This window comes from Mytilus trossulus, chromosome 9 (assembly GCF_036588685.1).
Source record: "Mytilus trossulus isolate FHL-02 chromosome 9, PNRI_Mtr1.1.1.hap1, whole genome shotgun sequence".
Lineage (NCBI taxonomy): Eukaryota > Metazoa > Mollusca > Bivalvia > Mytilida > Mytilidae > Mytilus > Mytilus trossulus.
This window is the reverse complement of record NC_086381.1, coordinates 12,735,487-12,755,824: the sequence shown is the minus strand read 5'-3', so window position 1 is coordinate 12,755,824 and position 20,338 is coordinate 12,735,487. Positions and strand designations below refer to the sequence as shown.

The 20,338-nt window shown below is 31.7% G+C and overlaps 2 protein-coding genes across 4 annotated transcripts in view; one reads left to right on the top strand and one right to left on the bottom strand.

The window, feature by feature from the left end:
- Positions 1 to 7,146, bottom strand: part of LOC134685143 (putative uncharacterized protein DDB_G0271982) — a 67,635-nt gene extending 60,489 nt beyond the window's left edge. The window contains exons 1-3 of the mRNA XM_063544614.1: positions 7,041 to 7,146; positions 3,488 to 3,556; positions 47 to 134 (exon numbers count right to left, since the gene is read on the bottom strand). Coding sequence (XP_063400684.1) covers positions 47 to 134; positions 3,488 to 3,538 — 139 coding nt within the window. The 5' untranslated portion in view covers positions 3,539 to 3,556; positions 7,041 to 7,146. The remainder of the gene's footprint in view (positions 1 to 46; positions 135 to 3,487; positions 3,557 to 7,040) is intronic.
- LOC134685144 (fatty acyl-CoA reductase 1-like) overlaps positions 3,969 to 20,338 on the top strand; it is a 28,835-nt gene continuing 12,465 nt past the window's right edge. Inside the window, exons 1-6 of one of the 3 annotated variants that reach the window (XM_063544616.1) lie at positions 3,969 to 4,075; positions 11,518 to 11,770; positions 13,219 to 13,394; positions 15,436 to 15,486; positions 18,812 to 18,884; positions 20,077 to 20,183. In XM_063544616.1, the coding sequence (XP_063400686.1) occupies positions 11,570 to 11,770; positions 13,219 to 13,394; positions 15,436 to 15,486; positions 18,812 to 18,884; positions 20,077 to 20,183 (608 nt within the window). In that variant the 5' untranslated portion in view covers positions 3,969 to 4,075; positions 11,518 to 11,569. Of the gene's footprint in view, positions 4,076 to 7,208; positions 7,360 to 11,517; positions 11,771 to 13,218; positions 13,395 to 15,435; positions 15,487 to 18,811; positions 18,885 to 20,076; positions 20,184 to 20,338 lie in introns of those variants that run through there. The other 2 variants (XM_063544615.1, XM_063544617.1) reach the window with 2 other exon arrangements.

Sequence of the window (20,338 nt, the reverse complement as noted above, 5' to 3'; positions counted from 1 at the left end):
TTAATGTCCTCCCCCCTTGATTTAGATATACTCTGTAAAGACTTACCTGCAGCAAACACTGCCCATGGGGAAGGACTGGCCTCTAAACCTGATGCCTGTTCCTGAGTTACATTAGGAGGGACAGGCTCAGCCACCTAAATGAAAGAAAATTTCTTTAAAATACTTCTTCTGATTTATCTCTTTGATAATCTATCAATAAATTTTTCTTGACTTTATAATGTCTGATTATCAAAGCATTGTCAATCAAAAATTTTACCTAATCAAGTGATTTTTCTGTAGTTTTGTTTGCAAATTGTATAAATTATAAATAAAGGGAGATAAGTGGGTGTGACCTCTAAATAGCTTATTTGGGTCTCGGTCACTCTCTTGTGGAGAGTTGTCTCATTGGCAATCACACCACATCTTCTTTATTCTATATTTATCTACAGTATCACTAATTATGATGTAAACCCCACACATGGCAGGTGCATTCCACAATTTCCACTCAAACCCTACACATGGCATGTGCATTCCACTCAAACCCCACACATGGCATTCCTGCTGAGAGTTGGTTGTTGGTGCTCCATTGGCACTGTGGCTTTCTCCACCAATAAACACTGGATGTCAAACAATTGTCATTTAACATCAACAATCACCAATTGATCAGTTAAGACAGAGATAAGAATTGCTTGCTAGAGAGGAACATTTTGAAAGACTGTGCTGTTTGGATGTGTATTGGAGTGAATTAAACATTTATCAAGCACTCCTAAAAACAATTGACTAGTAATACTAAATATAGATCAGGTAAACCTTGTCTGACAGACATGTGGACCTTGCAAGAAACACATATACCAAATAATGTATAAAAAAGAAGATTTGGTATGATTGCCAATGAGACAACTATCCACAAAAGACCAAAATGACACAAACATTACAACTATAGGTCACCGTACAGCCTTCAACAATGAGCAAAGCCCATACCGCATAGTCAGCTATAAAAGGCCCCGATAAGACAATGTAAAACAATAAAAAACGAGAAAACTAACAGCCTTATTTATATCTATTTATCCTATTACTCGATCATCATCATGACAAAAAAAAAAAAATTTGTTGCAAGTGAGTAAAATATGAAAAACAAATTCAAAATTATTTATTGATGCTGATACTTCTTCCCCAACAGTTGAACAGGTGAACAACATCTGTCTAAATACTAATTTACCTGTTTAAAATCTGTTTTGATGACAGGGGATTTACATCATTTGATAAGAGCATGTTTTTACCTTTGATAACTATTTTTTACAGCAATTAACTTTTAAGGGCATATGGTACGTTAACGAGGGAGGTGATAATGTGGTGGACATAAAAGGTAATTATCACAACGCCAAAACGTCACTTAATAGAAAAAGATGTATTTTTAAACTAATTCAATCATTAGCTTGTAAACAACATGAGGAATTTAAACTGTATTGTATGTCACTTTTATGATCTGAAAAGTGTGGCGATGTAAGGAAAAACTGCAAAGCCTAAAATATGGACAAAAAAACACATCCCTTTTTTTATATATTATTTTAATTTTTTAACACTTACGTTTCAGTGTTATTCTAAATAGTGGGCAAAAAGTGAAAGAAAAAAAACCAATCAGTTTCACAAAAATTATCATTTTAGAAAACCTAGGCATGGTAATGATAATGATTAAAATTCTATTAGCAAATCAACTAAATCTGGCTATATAAGTCACTGTGTGTGATTCTTTTAAAATAAAATGTATCAAGAGAGATAACTCCAACTAGATATCATTGAGATGGGAGCCATCTCTGTGGGCCCCGCTGTCAATAACGTGGGGTAAATAAGTTGTATGGATAATCTGATATGAAGCATTATTTGAAGTTATTACATAGTCTCATGTGTGATTTTAATCTAAGATTTTAAGTTAAAACTGATAAATATTCTCATCTTACTTTCATAGTATAATAGTGATATGACTGCATGATGTGAACTCATTGTTGACTACTCTAAGGTGACTTCTGGATATATAATAATAATAATAATAATAAATTCTTTATTTAAAGAGGGTAAACTCAGTTAGTTACAATAAACTAATCTTCCCTGAGGCCCTCACATACAAATTTCAATACAATCAAAACAGATATTTACACATAGTTAATTTACAGTCATGTAGTTCAATGTATTGTTATTAACATAAGATATAATGCTGTTTAAGAAGTATACATGTAGTCAAAAAAATCAAATGAAAATAAAAAATATACATTACAAATGCATTGTCATGATTGTAGCAAACATTTCTTATCAGGATTGTGTTCTGTGTCCATATCCTAGGTCAAAGGTTTCTCTGTCTGTTGGTCTGTCCATCGCTAACAAATTTGATCCACACTATGGTCTGTCCATCGCTAACAAATTTGATCCACACATCATGCAGTCATATCACTATTAAACTTTGACCTAGGATATGGATTGATGTTTGAACAATATGTTTAAAGGTGCTGCCCAATTGATATTTGTCACATATTTTTAGAATTATGCCTTCAATATATTATGACCCACCAAGTATAAAGTATGAAATATTAACGGTTCTCTAGAGGTAGAGCGGACACAATTTGTTAAGAACAACGAACGGATGGACAGACCAACAGACTGACCTTAGACCTAGGATGCATACATTATGACACATTCTCTGGTGTTGGTTAATATATATGTTAAGTTGAAAATGTTTGTCAGGTATAAAGTATGAAATAATAACAGCTGTCCTCTCAAAATATAGTGTGGATCAAATTTGTTAGCGATGGACAGACCAACAGACAGAGAAACCTTTGACCTAGGAAGTGGTACAAACATCATGACATGCCCTCTGGTGGTGGTTAAAATGGATGTCAAGTATAAACTTTGAAATCATAACGGTTATCTAGATATGGAGCAGACACAGGACAAGGGGTTGTCAACTGAAACCAAAGTATTTGACGTTGACCTTTGACCTAGGAAGTTGTACATACATCATGACACGCCCTCTGGTGGTTGTTAAAATGTATGTCATGTATAAACTTTGAAATCATAACGGTTATCTAGATATGGAGTGGACACGATCTTCACCACAGGACACGGGGTTGTCAACTGAAACCAAAGTTTTTGACCTTGACCTTTGACCTAGGAAGTTGTACATACAACATGACACACCCTCTGGTGTTGGTTAATAATCCTGTTAAGTATTAAGTATAAAATCATAACGGTTATCTAGATATGGAGCGGACACTATCTTCACCAAAGGACACGGGGTTGTCAACTGAAACCTAAGTTTTTGACCTTGACCTTTGACCTAGGAAGTTGTACATACATCATGACACACCCTCTGGTGATGGTTAATATTCATGTAAAGTATAAAGTATGAAATCATAATGGTTCTCTAGATATGGAGCGGACACAAAAGTGTTACGGACAGACAGACGGACGGACTGATCACTATAGGGCGACCCGCCTAAAGGCGGGCCCTAATTACTTCAAATCCACCAAAGTCTCCAAAATCATCCTCCTCTTCTCCAGGGTCCATTTATATGTGTATCTAAACCTGAAATGCAAAACAATTTTTTTTATATTTTATAATGGATAAGTCTACTATTCATTGACAAAAAAAAACCTCATCAATAATGTTTCAACACACTCTTATTTACACCTACAATGCACATGTACACCAAACAGACTTGTGTGTAGAAGATTGAGTTTTCCACACATTGATGTTGTAAATTATCAGTCGCAAACCACAATGTACATGATGTAAGTGTAAACCTTCTTGACTTTGTGTTGAGCAGCTGATATTTAGTAATATTATGTATACCTAGAAGATATGATAATCTGTTTATCAATCTAATAGTAGTTTTTTTCCCTCCTTTACAAAAATTAACACTTGACAAAAGCAAGCTTGATAACATCTCCTCACATATTGTGACGTTGCTGATAATTGTGGTGTCACTGATTAATAATGTCTTTTTACATCTTTTAAAAGCTTTAATATGAGAATAAGGTACATGTAGGGACTTAGCATAGAGATAAAAGGGATATCAATTATGTTACAAGTCTTTAATATAAGGTAAACCAACTAATTCTTGCAAGCAATTTTATTTAAAGTATAGAAAAATAACAAGAATATAAATCATCCAGATATGTAAAACTTGGAACTTCCTTTTTATAAATACTTCCTAGTTTTTTAATAAACATAATGTGTTTCTTTGCATGTGCATGACATTGCATGTACTTATTATAGTAGTTTCAAATTATGATGTTTTCAAAAGCTGTTTCACAGCAAAATATTAAAAAAAAAGTCTTTCAAAACATTGTATAGATTATATTGACTATCTATACTACAGTTCATGTAAAAATCCAAATAAATAATCCGATATGTTTTTATAGGATGTAATTTCAGTTAGAGTTATTTCTTTAGGCCTTCATTTTGGATAGGTTAATCATGGTAATGGCTTTATTTCTTTTTTTGAGCAACCGAATTCAAACATGATGTACAATTAAGGATATCTACTAGATTGGAGCGATGAATCAACATGTACATGATCAAGAAAGAATGGAAGAAATTAAATTGTTCAGAAAACCTCTTTTTTCTAGTCTGGTGGCCAGTAATTTACTAATCAACTATTGAATTTGCTTAATCTATGAAGAAATGTATGCATGTAGTCCCCTAACATTGGCAAAAAAGAAAAGTATTTCATACTTCCCCAAGGGTCTCACAATCCCAGTAGTCAGAACTTCAATGTTATAAATTATCATAGATATATATGATAATTAGAACTAGAATTTAACTGTTTACAAAACTTTACATTTTTTTTTAAATACTAAGGATTTTCTTCCACAGGGAAAAAATACAGTCATTGAATTGAAATCGTAGCTGTATTCAGCTAAGAATGAGGAAAATTATTTTGGGTCCTTGATTCTCCTCCACTTTGTACTTTGTTTGGCCTGAGAACAATATATATAACGGGAAATGAATCTTTTGGAATAAAATCAACGCAATTTTTTTATTCCCATGTCATGAGTTTGCATTCTGTATCCTCCTGTGTTTACATGAAAGTGATTTTAAATTTGAAGCAACAGATTACAAGATCAATACACTGGCATCACGTTAAAACTAAGTTTTTATGAAATTTTATTGATATTATCACTATCAGAAATTATTATTTTAATAGCCAGTACATTTTTAACACGTCTGGTTCAGTATCATGTCTTTATTAGATATGACCTGATAAATAAATCCACTCAATAAGGTAGTGTCACATCCTGTCAATATATATGTATGGGAAGCAGGACAAGTCGCCCCACACCTACATGTAATCGCCCCACTTTTTCACCAACTCGCCCCACTTAAAAAAAAAACGCCCCAACCTGGATAACCAAATCGCCCCACTTTTTTAAAAAATCGCCCCACATGTGAAATTGGTTAAATCATGTTTAATATTACTCCTGCCAACTCGCCCCACTTAATGAAAAACGGTAATATTTAGATTAATATAAAATTAAAAATTAAAACTCGTCCCACTTAAATGAAAACTAATCTACACAAAATACAAACAAACCGAAAATTTATTTAATTACAATTATTCATATACTGAGATTATAACTCAAAAAATAATTTTCGTATTGTTGAAGAATAACTGTATTTTCTTAAGATAAGTTATTTGCATAACAATTGAAAAGAAACCTGTTAGTTGTATCATAATGCAATATGTTTACTTATATCGATACGTCCAAAACACAATATATCATAATAATTAAGGGATTTCAATTAACAGCAATTTGTTATCATAGCAATTACCAGATTGATTAATAATATGATATAAATCTAGATATTATTGTTTCCTTTTAAGTGGGGCGAGTTGGCAGGAGTAATATTCACGGAATAACATCTTTTTCCATAAGGGGGGCGAGTTGGCATTACTACATTCATCCTGGTTAATAATATATTAATCTAGATAATATGAGGCAGGCATTACCTGTGAATGGGGACGAAGTCTGTATTATTTTTTTTTATTCAAATGTGTTGATAAAAGAAACGGAAATACCGTAACGTTTCAGATATTGGTTCTGTTGTTAGGGAGTTAGTTGTGACATTATTTAAGTTATGACGTCATATTCAAAGTAAACAAACAATTATTAAAAATGATTGGGTGTTGAATTCCTTCCTATATTTGATGATATGTTGAAAAATATACATTTTATTCAAAATCTCATGCCAACAAGACCGAAACAGGAAGTAGATCTGAATAAAAAAGTTAATGATTTTGAGTTGATTAGTAGACATGGTAGAATAAAAAAATTCGTGAAAATTTTCCCGATTATTTTTTTTTTTTTTTTTTTTTTATTGATTTTTCTACCGTAATTGGGGACTTCGTCCCCGTATTATCGTTTTCCATAAGTGGGGCAGGTTGGCAGGAGTAATATTCACAGAATTTAACTTATATACAACGGGATAACATCTTTTTCCATATAAGTGGGGCGAGTTGGCTTTACTAAATTCATTCTGGTTAATAATATATCAATCTAGATTTTAACGTTTTCCATTCAGTGGGGCGAGTTTTCAGGAGTAATATTAACGGGATTTAACACATTTTACTAGTGGGGCGATTTTTCAAAAAGTGAGTTGGTGAAAAAGTGGGGCGACTTGCACGTGGGGCGACTTGTCATGGATTCCATGTATGTTCCTGATTTGGCCTTTTTTATTTTCTATTCATGCGTCACTCACAGGTACTGTTGGTTCTTTCAAAGCAGATGCGCAAGATTGAAAAATTAGAATTTATTCCACATTTGTATGATAAGTTGTTGTCTAAATTATGTCAATCGAAAACTATATATCATGGCCATTAAATGTATAGAAGAAGAAGTATATAAATTATGTAGTATCAGATATGTGCTTTAACTATTGCTGATATCATTCAATGTCAATGATTCGTGTCACAGAATATGATTGACACAATTAAGGTAACATAGATTTTGGGGACTACTATATCATATAACGGTCACAGTGTATTTAGATAAACAGTTGTAATTACGATTTGTATCAGTATTTCGATGTTTTGATATCTGGAACGTCATTCACTGGAGGCTGACATTTTGTTTTGCTTAAAAACAGAGAAAACTCTAGAGAAGCCCGAATAAATGTGTGTCTCTGCATTTTTGATATAAATTAACAACGGAACGGAAATTACCGAAGTTTTACGGAAATCCATGCAGTGGTTTCATGAACATTAACCAATCAGAGTGGATCTAGCATTACAAACTTTCCTTTTTGAACTCTGAACTCTGAAGCTGGGGTATCCCTTCAGTAAACCATGCCAAAAAGCTTAAATTGAGAATGAAAATAAACAGACAGTAAGTATATTACAAGTTTAATGAATGAAGAAAGACTTGAGAAAGGCAAATGTCGAAGGAGTTGGGTTTTAAATCATGTCGGGACGATAAAAAACGTGTGTCTGGTAAGTGGGTTGGGTCATCGTCACCGGTCCATTTATTTTAATTTTCATTGTATTAAACACGCAATGTCCTCAAACTATCAAATTATTAATCATTGCTACCAGCCAAATACATAACTACGAGGGCTGAAACGCATGACAAAATGTTTCTTCTCTTTTAATGCTAAAACATGCAAAAAAAATCCTTGTATGTTTTGACTGGAGTTGTCTCCCTTGTCACAATGTTTTTCTTGTTGCTACAGTGTTGCAACTGTGCAAGCTGATAATTAAATATTTTCTAGTATGTTACTTATTGATAAATAAATCATTGTGAATAGAGTTTGCTCTTCAAGATTTCAGGGAATGTTGCCCACTTTCAGTTTGTAAAGAGCTCACAAGGGGTGGGGTGCCAACTGGTAGAAAAGGGGGAGACTTTGAATTCCTTAAAAAATTAAAACCGTATTCCTGAAGAAAAAAAATAAACCAATCTTTCCTGGATCCCTAAAAAAAATAATTAAATATCCTCAGGGCTCACACTACTTCAGGATTATAGGGAGAAGTGACTTCTCTTTTTGAAACTGATAGGGAGAAGTGGTGAGATTTGAAAGAGAAGTGCTCTTTCGCACGGTGCGCTACAATGTTTGGATTATACTATAGCATGTATAGTATAAAGGGTCATATGTAAATAATGTTCTTTTATAATGTTCAATTCATATCTGAGTATACAATTAAAGCAACATTTCAAATTAAAAGTTGTTAAGTTTTACTCAGGTTCTTGTGAGAAACTACCAATTATATATATAAATATCTAGAATCTAGCACTAAAAAAATATTTTTTTATCTTAAAAAGGTAAAGAAATTATAATATTTCAATTACAATTTAATTCAAAACTATCTTGTGTATGAAAATCAGTGTTTTTCATAAAAAAAAAAAAGTTATTAAGTTGGGCCATAATATATTGATAATAGTATAATAGTCATGATAGTCTCAGAGTTAAACAACTTTAATCAATAGTTTGAAACAATCCATAAAAAATATAGAGAACTATATACATCAATCAATATGATGTAACCAAAAGTCTTTTAATTCGTGTGGAATACGTAATTTTTCCCTTTGGAATCAATATTCTTCTGTCAGCTGTTCCATCTGTGCGTCCGTAGTAATTATTGTAAAAGTACGGATTTCGGTCATAGCTGGTCCGGTTGAGATCCGTAGTTAAGAAATCGGTCATTGGCGGACGAATGCAAGAAAATTTACAAAAATAAACGATGTTTGACAAGTTATTTGGAAGGGAACATTACGTTTATAATGCAATAAATGGATTAAACACTTACTGGAGGCAACTTGTATCACGTTTAAATGAAGAAACAAACTTATTTTGCCGCCGAAATATAGGTTGATGTAGGTTTTCGAGTAACAAGCACCGGAACAAGCGGAAATGCACGAAGTGATAACAAGTTGTATTTTTATCAAATAACCTGCTACAGACTTCAAAGACAATGCTTCAACCTCTTTTCTTAAGATAATGAATCATTTATGTCTAAATTTCTTTAATATCAATAAAAAATTGATGTTTCATCAACTTGGTAAAAATTGAAAATGTCCGATGACGGAAGCGACTGAAAGCGAGTATCGTCAAGAACAGGGCGACTTCGTCTCGCTTCTGGGGGTCGGGGAAAGCGAAGTGACGGTCGGGAAAGCGACTTCTTCGCCCACTTCGCCTGGTAGCGTGAGCCCTGATCCTTAGTCCTTATTATGTTAAATCCTCAAATCCAGAAGAAAGTTCCCTTAGCCTCTCTTAATACACGCACAAGTCTTGTAAATAGGTAATTGTATTATTCTTAATGTTTGATTCATTATAAATTATAACTTGCTATAAAAAAACAAAAAACGAAGCAAACTCAGAATCCATTTCTCAAACATGTCATTGTGAAGATATTTTTTAAATCATTTGCAGCATGATTTATGATAACCAAACTATATTCAGCCTTAAAACACAATTTTACCATTAAAAATACTCAAAAGAAAAGGATTCCAAAGGGCTTTCATGTACATGTACAATGATGTACACACATTCCAATTATTCATTTTTAAGAGTCACTTCTCTTTCTATATGTGTCACTATTTAATGCCCTTTAGGCTTATTTGTTTATTGTAATGTGTATAATTGACCTTCAAATCAAATCTGACAATGTGTCATTTAATAAGGTAAGAAACTGAACATATTGATAGTTTTATCAGAGAATTTATCAGTAACATTTGATACTATTTTGCACGTTATCAAATTGACCAGAGATCAATGCACTTTTACATGTTACAAAAGGTCTCAGGGACTACTGAAGCCAAGCCTATATTGTACCTGTAGAGTGGCATACATGTACATAATAACAAGCCTTGCCCTTGGAAGAAATGCTTAAATTTAACATGTTTAAGGTAAAGCTTGATAAAAGCATTTAACATTTGATAGTACGCAATTGTAGAGTTATACATGTATCTTATCACTTTTGTTTCAATCAGGGGTTTAACAAAGTCAGCAGTACATTTATCAACCAGTTTAATTTTTTTTTATTTTTTTTTTTACATATATATGTATATGTAACTAAGGCAAATAGGTCAATCTTTGATAGTACAGAATATTATGTTGCAATATGCATTGAAATTATCTTTAACTGACACAAAATTTGAGGTAAATGAATGGGATTTCTGCCGAACATACTCCTTTGATGCATTATTTGACAAACTGAAATACAGTATTACAGAGTATCTGGACATTTATAAGGCAAATTGAAGGATGGGTCTGGTATACGTCATTCATAAACATAACTCAAGATTGGTGTATGATAGCAATACATACATGTACATGACATATACACACACAAAAAAATGCCAGAAGAAGTGCATTTAAAAATATTTAGGTAAGATACAATTCTAGGAAGTTCATTCTTTTTCTTGGTGTAATCTTCTTAATTGAATGCATTTAAGGTTTGGATTTCAGATTTTTATTACAGTATGTGTGCATGAAGTGGAACTTAAACATGTTGAAAAGCCCAAATATAATCAGTCCTCAGTATATTCATGGGGATTATACATGTACGTTTATGATTGTCATGATTGTAGTGTCTAAGTTACTGTTCTACAAGCATGACAACATATGTATTTTAGTTTAATACAGCTTGCCACTTGTCATGCTTGTAGACTAAATATTCAATAAAAAATTAACATGACATTGTTTATTAACAGTTCTATCACAATACTAAGTATAAAGTACATGCATATGTTCATAATTGTACATACAAAATGCATGTACTTTTTTAATGAACTTCCTTTAATAAATTTCCGTACAGCGAAAACATTAGTACATGTAGGACTTATTATTGAATTTCCTATTGACATTTCCCCTAGAAAGGAAACCCCACTTGTTAATTGTTTGTTGATTATTTCATATTGGGCTACCTAAGTATGGTCATGATGGTCAAGGTATTTTGACTGTGTCTGATAGTCTATGATCATGGATAAATTTTAAAAAGATCCACAGAAACATCACTTGATTGGTTTCATTAACTAAACCTAAGAATAATAAGAGGATACATGTACATTTACAATGGAATTTGTATTGTAGATTTTAACAAAAGTGTGTTAATATTCAGCATTGATTGCATACAAAAAATGGATATTTGTAGGATATATATATGCATTAAATACTACATCTATATAAAGAAGTCTAAATTGAAAACTACGTTCAAACCCTATGTTTGCGTTGGATAAAATCCGCAATTTTTATACGTGTGCATGTAAAAAAAAAATCGTTGTACATGGAGAAGGGTCTAAATACAGCACAAACAACATTTTCCAAAAGACCATAAAGTGAAAAAGCATCTTTAAACATAACGCATTTGACTAACAGGTCGAACAACTGATGTACTTTGTACGTTTGTGTACTACATGTACATAATGTTTTATCACTTTTATTAATTGCTAATACGTTGAATCATTTTATTGCATGCTCGTTATTTGGACTTTCTCAAATATTAATGTAAATATTTCATATACATGTAATATAATATTTCATTTTTACAGATTCTAACATTCCAGCAGATAGAGATATAACTGGTATACAATCAAATTGACAATGGCATCACTTCACCCAACAGTATCAGAGTATTATACAGATAAAAATGTTTTCATAACAGGAGCAACAGGATTTATTGGCAAAGTCCTGTTAGAAAAACTGTTAAGGAGTTGTCCTAACGTTGGAAATCTGTATTTATTAGTTCGACCTAAGAAATCTCAAGACTGTCATCAAAGGATCACAGAAATCTCACAGTCTCCGGTAAGTTTATGTGTTTAGCATTTCAGACTGAAATCTTCAAATAAATGTACATGTATGTATACGGTATGTGTTTACTGTCTTTGGTTATATATTTGTTTCCCCAAAAACTCTCAGCCTCCTGTAAGTACATGCAAACATAGATATCATGTACTTGTTGAGAGTAACAAAATGTCTGAAATAGCTGTGGACCACTGGACCTCTATGTCAAGTCAGTAATTATGCCTTTGCATTTATTTTATTCATATTGAAGAAATATTAATGCAGTGTATATATAAAACATATAATAATTTCATGACTTGTGAAATTGCCAAAAATAATTGTCCTTTAAATTATTGATTCACTTACATTTGTGTACACATTAAATGACATGTACATGTATGACAATGTATGATATATATTATATATATATCTTGATTATTGATCAGATTATGAATTTTAAAATCTTTTCAATTTGTTTAAGGATTAAATAAACATACACCATCATGATCAATTATGTATTATATTCAAGGCTATTTTCCATGTTAATTTTTGTACCTTTACATAATGTATTATAGATTTAAAATCTTTTAAGATCAATATCAGCTGTCTGTCTTCTGGTATTTCAGTTTTAGAAAATTAGTTATTCGAATAACAATTGGTGGTACATATTGAAATAGATTCTTTTGTTTACATGCTAAAACTATAGACTGAATGGGTATATATTATTGTACATGCACATCTTAGATCATGTGGATTGACACTCATACCACATCTTCTTATATCTTTATCTTTCTTTCAACTTTGAATACAAGCTTGATGCATTTAACATAGATAAAGAAAGATGTGGTATGAGTGACAATGAGTAAACTCTCCATCCAAGTCACAATTTATAAAAGTTAACCATTATAGGTCAATGTATGGTATTCAACAGAGAGCCTTTGCTCACACCTAACAGCAAGCTATAAAGGGCCCCAAAAAATACTAGTGTAAAATCATTCAAACTAGAAAACCCAATGGCAAATCCAGGGGGGGGGGGTTCTGGGGGGGTTGGAACCCCCCTTTTTTTGGATGATCAATGCATTTGAATGGGTACATGTAGTTGAAACCACCCCTGTGTCCTGGGTTGGGATCCCCCCTTCTTAAAATGTCTTGATCCACCACTGAAGCCAATAGTCTAATCTATATAAAAAAAAACAACTTATGAACCACATCAACATCAGAACTACTGAAAATCAGTCATGTATGAATACAAGAAGATCTTTTAAAAACTGTAACACAAATCAAAATTGATTTGTATTATAATATTTAATGTAATGTATCTCCCTTTACTCATGTTACTGTACATGTAATTGAACATTATTTGTGTAAACCATACATTCATTAGTCTTGCATGAATGTTTTTACACTGTCAGTCATAAAACACATCTCTCTTAATTTGATATTGAGAAACATCATTCAATTTTTTCCAGGTATTTGACAAAGTCAGAGCTGAAAATCCAAACTTTGACAAAAAGTTGATTCCAATCCATGGTGATATAACAGAGGAAGGTCTAGGTATCAGTGAAGAGAATGTGGAGTTATTGGAGAACCAGGTCAACATTGTGTTCCATAGTGCTGCTACAATACGATTTGATGAACCTCTTAGGTTAGTTATATACCATTAAGTCTTAACAGAATCTTTGAATACAGACCACCCAAGGTGATTGTAGACTTTTTGGTTGGGATATAAGGGTTATAGATTTTCAATGAATTAGTACATGATAAAAAGTGTTTCTATATATAACACATGTACATGTAGCTAGCTACAGGCCTTCCAGAATCATGAACCGGACTGGAAATAATAATTTCTTATAAGTTCTGCTTTGTTAAGTGAAGTACATTTAATTCCTGTTAACTACCACATAATATGTCTCAAAGGATATCTAATAGAATTTTAATGCAACTAAATATTTTATAAAGTCAAAATCACTTTTTCTCTATATTCAATTTTAATATTTCCCAAATCACATACATGACATAGTTTAAACTTTAATTTGCTTCCAATACATTGGTATCCCATCTCAATTATATAACAGAAATTGTTTGTGAATTTGTCTTGTTAAAAAGAAAACAAATCTGATTAATTGCCATTGATTGGAACCATTCAATTCATTTTTTTTGTTAAATTCATGATTCTGGAAATTAGTTTTTGGAAAGGGATATGTAAAGACACTAGGCTATTTTGCTGTATACATGATTGTATGCATATCTTATCCATTTTTGTATGGCTTTCATGGTCTTGGCTTCATGTATGCCTTCAAAGCTATAACATGCATTGTGACTCTTGATTATCACTCTGATTAACTAGTACATAGACGTGGGTATACATAAAAAAAGAAAAAAAATGTGGTATGATTTCCAATGAGACAGCTCGCCAAAAGAGACCAAATAACACAGAACTTAACAACTATAGTTTACCAAAACGGCCTTCAACAATGAGCAAAACCAAGACCATGTATTCACCTATATTAGGCCTTGAAAAGACAAAGTAAAACAATTCAAACAAGAAAACTAACTGCCTTATTTAGAATGAAAAATGAATGAAAACAAATACATAGCACATAAATAAAGAACAAATACTGACTTACAGGCTCCCGACTTGATATGTATGTTTACACCAAAATAAAAGACATAACAAACATGCACAAATAAAATTAAAAAAAATGGATATCATGGTCCAATATATAAATTATCAGTTGAACCAATTTACTGGACACTAGGGAACTGAGAAACAGATCTATGACAAAATTTAAACCGATAAGACGTAACTATATCAAATAGAGGGCAACCTAACAACGCAAGTACATGTACAAATGTACTCTTGAAATGATATACATGTACAGAAGTCTGTGTGTGGTCTTCAACAATTTACATGTATTTCTACTATTTGGAAACTTCCTCATAGTTCCAACAACTTATAAATTATTCTAACAAATATTACTTTATATTCAGGATCAACACCAAATCAGAAAATAAATGAAAAAGTAAATACCAACTGTCACCACTAATAAGTCACTAAGTATCTGACATGGGACAAGCATGTAAACATAATCAATCTCTCTATCATGTCTATATTATCAACATCCGTTATGTTCTAAAAAATATGGGAGAAAAAGGCATACATAATACACCTCAAAGCCAGAAATAAAAACAGTTTATGCTTTCAGTGTTTCCATGGTTACTGATCGCACAAACAAAGTCACATAAAAAATATTTCTGTGTGCATGAAACACCATGTCGATAAATTGGAGCTTCCACAGAAATTAAGTACAAAAATAGCTTTTAACTAGTACTGTTTTAACTCATTGATCAGCCATGAGTCTTGTTCGGTCTACAGTATTTGTTTGTTGTATGTCTGTAAATGTTTGAAATCTTCTTTAACCATTTTTGGTAAGCCGTGTCATCAAATATAGCTTGACTCCTGCCAAAATTCAATGATACCTGTATGCATAATAAAAGTCAGCTTTTGTACATGTAGACGTTTGTGTGTTATGGTATTTGAACATGCTTTTATTCAATATATATATATATAGTAGGTAGGTGTATATATATGAATAGCATAAAGCTACATGTTATTGCTTGATATATTGTGTATTGTACCTGTGGTTAGTGTCATATTCATTAGCACAATATACCTGTATTTTCAGTAACAGTGAGGAAATAGATTCAAGCAGTGCCAAATCAGGCTCTGCATTAAGGTAAAAGAAAAGCTGCACTTAAAATACAGGGATAAATTTCAACATTATTTGCTATGCTTCTGTCATATAACTTTATGAAATGGACAGCCGATTCAAAACCAGAAGAATATACAGGCCCAATAGTCCATTTGCCAATTCTATATTTGACCATGTACTGTAAATTCAGAAATTTATTGTGTCGTATGTGTGCATTCATTATTGTCATTTTAAACTAAAATGCAATATTGATTTTTGCATATTGAGAAAAATTCTGTTTTCATATTGTCATATAATTTAATTTTGGATGTAACACGTCTTCTGATTGGCTGACGTTATTTGTTATCAGCCCTTAGACATAATTTAGTCATGTAACCGTGACGTTATCAACATTTTTTCATGGTTTTCTACAGTTAAAAATGGAATTTAGAATTAAATTATAAGAAATGACTGTAATATTTTTTCTGTCTATTGCAAATGACCTAAAAAATGTGGTGCACACTGTTAAATAACCCGCTATGCGCATTATTCAGTGTGCACCAAATCTTTAATGTTATTTCTTCATCTATATATAGAACAGTCATTCCTTAAATAAACAATTTCAAAGTGTGTGTTTATACTATTTTGATTAGAACCCTGTCACATTTTTTGCATAACAAAATTTAAAAACATCCCAATTATTTCTGAATTTACAGTAATTAGAAATCCATTTTTCAGTTGTTTCCCTTAGACAGAGTTTAGAAATCTATTTCTCAGTTGTTTCCCGTAGACAGAGTTACATTGAAAATAAGGAGCTTGGAGAAAGAGCATATTTATCTATGATTATTGTTTGTAATATACATGATATATTAGTGTTCAAATCTTTCAATTAATTTAATATCTTGTTCAGCTAAAACTTTCTATTATCAATAGTCATGATAGTTACTTTTCATCTAAAATTTGTTAAAATGCTATATGTGTATGCTTTGTTTAAGCAGCAGCCTATTTAGTCCAATTAAAGAACAAGACTTCTAAATGTAATCAACTTGTTTTGAAAGTGTGAAACAATAGTATCAAGTAGGGAATTGGCAAATAGAGTACTATGGATTAATTATTATTCGTGTGATACCAATTTTCGAGGATTTAGTGGGTGCAGGTAAACCATGAATGTATATCATGTATATGTTCAACAAATATCAGTTTTATATACTAATGCATGTAAGCAGACTTTGGCAAAACCATGAAATCAGTTATCCAAGAAAATGGAAGTTTTGCTCAATCCACAAAAATTGGTACCCACGAAAATAAATGAATCCACAGTATTTAAGGGATGAGGGCTACTATACACATTGTTAAATTTTATCCCTTATAAGTCAGTAAACGACATGTGCAATCTAAATTCCTGTTAGGTCTATAGAAGGTTTATCTAAAGACCTTTATTTAGTTCCTGTTGATTGATGATTATTAATGTTTATTATTTAGTTATTTTTAGATGGCCACACGTTATAAATGCCTGCACGCAAATATTTCTGTCATTCAGTTTAATATACATGAATATCGTAACCTACATGTATAATTTATTCAAACATGTTAATTTGTAAATTGATGACATGATTTTTGTCAATGGGAAAATGTAAATAAATATTTAGATTTGACAAACATAATACCATCATGACGTTCTGATATATTGTTTTTGCATATCTACTGATGTTCAGATACATCATTTTTTTATTGTAAAAATATTTTTTAAATTTTGGGTGACAGAATAACATTAAGATTTTTTTTTTTGCTCTGCTTCATTTGACTAACATGTTAGAAAATAACACAATATTTTATTTAGAACATTTCTACTAATCATAGAATTATCTTGCAGAGTGATCTTGCTATTTGTGGATTTAGTCGCTCTTCTATAGGTGTTTAGTAATCATAGATATGATTCAGGATTTTTTCTTCCATTTTTATTCAATGACATTTATTTCTTTATTACTGTGATTTTCAAATGTTAGAAGATCTTGATATCTGTTGTCTTTAAAGTAGCTTGCTCTCTATTTGTTCTTTTGAAAATATATATTGGGATATTAATTTTCATGGATCTAGATAAAAAAAAATTACATGAAGAATTCAGGAACTATAAAAATTAAGATTACTGTTCTCCGTTAATACACATGGCTTTTCTATAGATGGAATATACCCGTAACAGCTGTGTTCTTCGTAATCTTCCACTTGTAAAAGTTGGTTCTATGACAAAAAGAATTTAACCCATTTGAATTGTCTTTATTACTGATTTCTATTCCACGTTGGAATTTGTTTAAAGACATAACTTTAGGTTTTGCAATGACTTGGGTTTGTTATCTTTCCTTTAAGTAAATTATGTGTTAAAAAGTTAACGATCTGAGCAACACTTGTAGATATAGTTAAATTCACTGTTTTTATTTTTTATTTTTCTTTCTCTTATCACTGATATTTTTGCAACAAGAATGTATCACGATTTTTTGATAATTATCATCTGGTTCATATAATTCAAAAGAAATTAAAAACATTTCATACTTTATTTTTTTAAATTACATGTTTATAAATGAGATAAGTGTACCGGTAAATCAATAGTTAAACATGTTAAAATGATTTTTCTTTCAGTAACATTACATTTTTACTGGAAAAATTGTTCTAATTAGCTTTATTTTGTCATTATAAATGGTAAAATTTCTTAATCATGTCTTTTCATTGTAATTTCATTTAAATCTGTATTCATTTAATTTTCTGTTGAGAATAAAATTATCCACACGACTGTATACTTCTAATAATACATATTGGTGTTCCTGCAATATTCAAGAGAATTGAGTGTTTATATATTCAGAAATTACTTATAATATGGTATAATAAATATAAATATACATGATATATGGATTTTGGAAAAGTTGTACAAGGAATTAATTCAGAGACACAATGGATAAGGGGGCTCATGGTATTTTTTTTAACAGACTAACACTGATCCATTGTATCTCCATTACATAATTCAAAAATGAAATATAGATATTTTTCAGTTTCTTTTAGTATTATTTAGAACTGTTGCACCATTATGATCATAATACTTTATTTTTCTGAAAACAATGCTATCACTTTGCCATTACTTTTAACAAATTTCATCAATAAATATTGAGATTCTTTTAATTTAAAACTTTTTAACTATAACATAAAAGAAAAGGAACATGAAATATGTTTGACAGTCTCTGATAAATTTGACCAATACAGGGCTTTTACTTTAGTGTTATGGTAAGTAGCAAGTATGAAACTTTTACCCAGGTTTCAAAGTGAGTCTGGTTTCCGTCTGTTTTTGTTGATACTGATGATAATAGATTATATCTTGTTTCAGAATTGCCATGGAAATGAATGTTTTAGGAGTAAGAAAAATGATTCAGCTGTGTAATAACTTTAAGAAACTAGAAGTAAGTATTATTTACAAACTTTTACCTTGAAATGTTATTATTCTGGTCAAGGATACATGATTGATAATTAATTGTTAAACATTTAGAGCTTCTTTCTTGTCAAAAACTTAAATTACAAGCATTAGAAAAAAAGCTATAAATTACTATCTTGCTGAGCTCGACACACACAAGAACAGGGATGTGCCATTTACATGTCCTGGTAACTTGTAGGTTATATAACATTGTATTTTGTTACCATGAATGTTTTTGAGTTATGATGTCTAAAATCAAGCTAGACTATGACTTTTTTAACATCATTTTTAGCTCACCTGGCCCGAAGGGCCAAGTGAGCTTTTCTCACCACTTGGCGTCCGTCGTCGGCTTCGTTAACTTTTTACATTTTGAACTTCTTCTAGAGAACCACGCAATGAAATGAAACCAAACATGGCATGAATGTTCCTTATGAGGTGCTGACCAAGTGTTGTTACTTTGTAGCCCATCCATCATCCAAGATGGCCGCCAGCGGGGGACTTAGTTTAACATAGGACCGACCCTATGGAAAATGCATACAAATGACTTCTTTTAGAGAGCCACTGAATGGAATGAAACCAAACATGGCATAAATGTTCCTTTTGAGGTGCTGACCAAGTGTTGTTACTTTGTAGCCGATCCATTATTCAAGATGGCTGCCAGTGGGGGACTTAGTTTAACATAGGACCCTATGGTAAATGCATACAAATGACTTCTTTTAGAGAACCACTGAATGGAATGAAACCAAACACGGCATGAATGTTCCTTATGAGGTGTTGACCAAGTGTTGTTACTTTGTAGCCGATCCATCATCCAAGATGGTCGCCAGCGGGGGACTTAGTTTAACATAAGACCCTATGGGAAATATATACAAATGTCTTCTTTTAGAGAACCACTGAATGGAATAAAACCAAACATTGCATGAATGTTCCTTATGAGGTGCTGACCAAGTGTTGTTACTTTGTAGCCGATCTATCATCCAAGATGGCCGCCAGTGGGGGACTTTTGATTGAATACAAACATAGCCTGAATGTTCCTTTACTTATGAGGTTGTGTTGTTACTTTTAGCCAAATTATATTTTTTTATATGATTTCAAAAACCCAAGTAGAATCAGGTGAGCGATACAGGCTCTTGAGAGCCTCTAGTTATGACTCTTACTTTTATGTGTAAATTGTTTTTCAGGTTTTTGTTCATGTGTCAACAGCATATGCTAATTGTGACCGACCATTCATAGAAGAAATGGTTTATCAACCTAGTGTAGAACCACAGAAACTCATAGATGCTTTAGAGTAAGCTCATTACAATGACATCATGCCTTAAAAAAATCAAAAACTAATGCTCAGTTCGATTTGATATGATTATTTATTAAAATTTTCTCATTGCATTCAGAGTGCATAGGAATGGAAATGGTTAAACTAGAATATGATGGACTAAAATTTCGCAA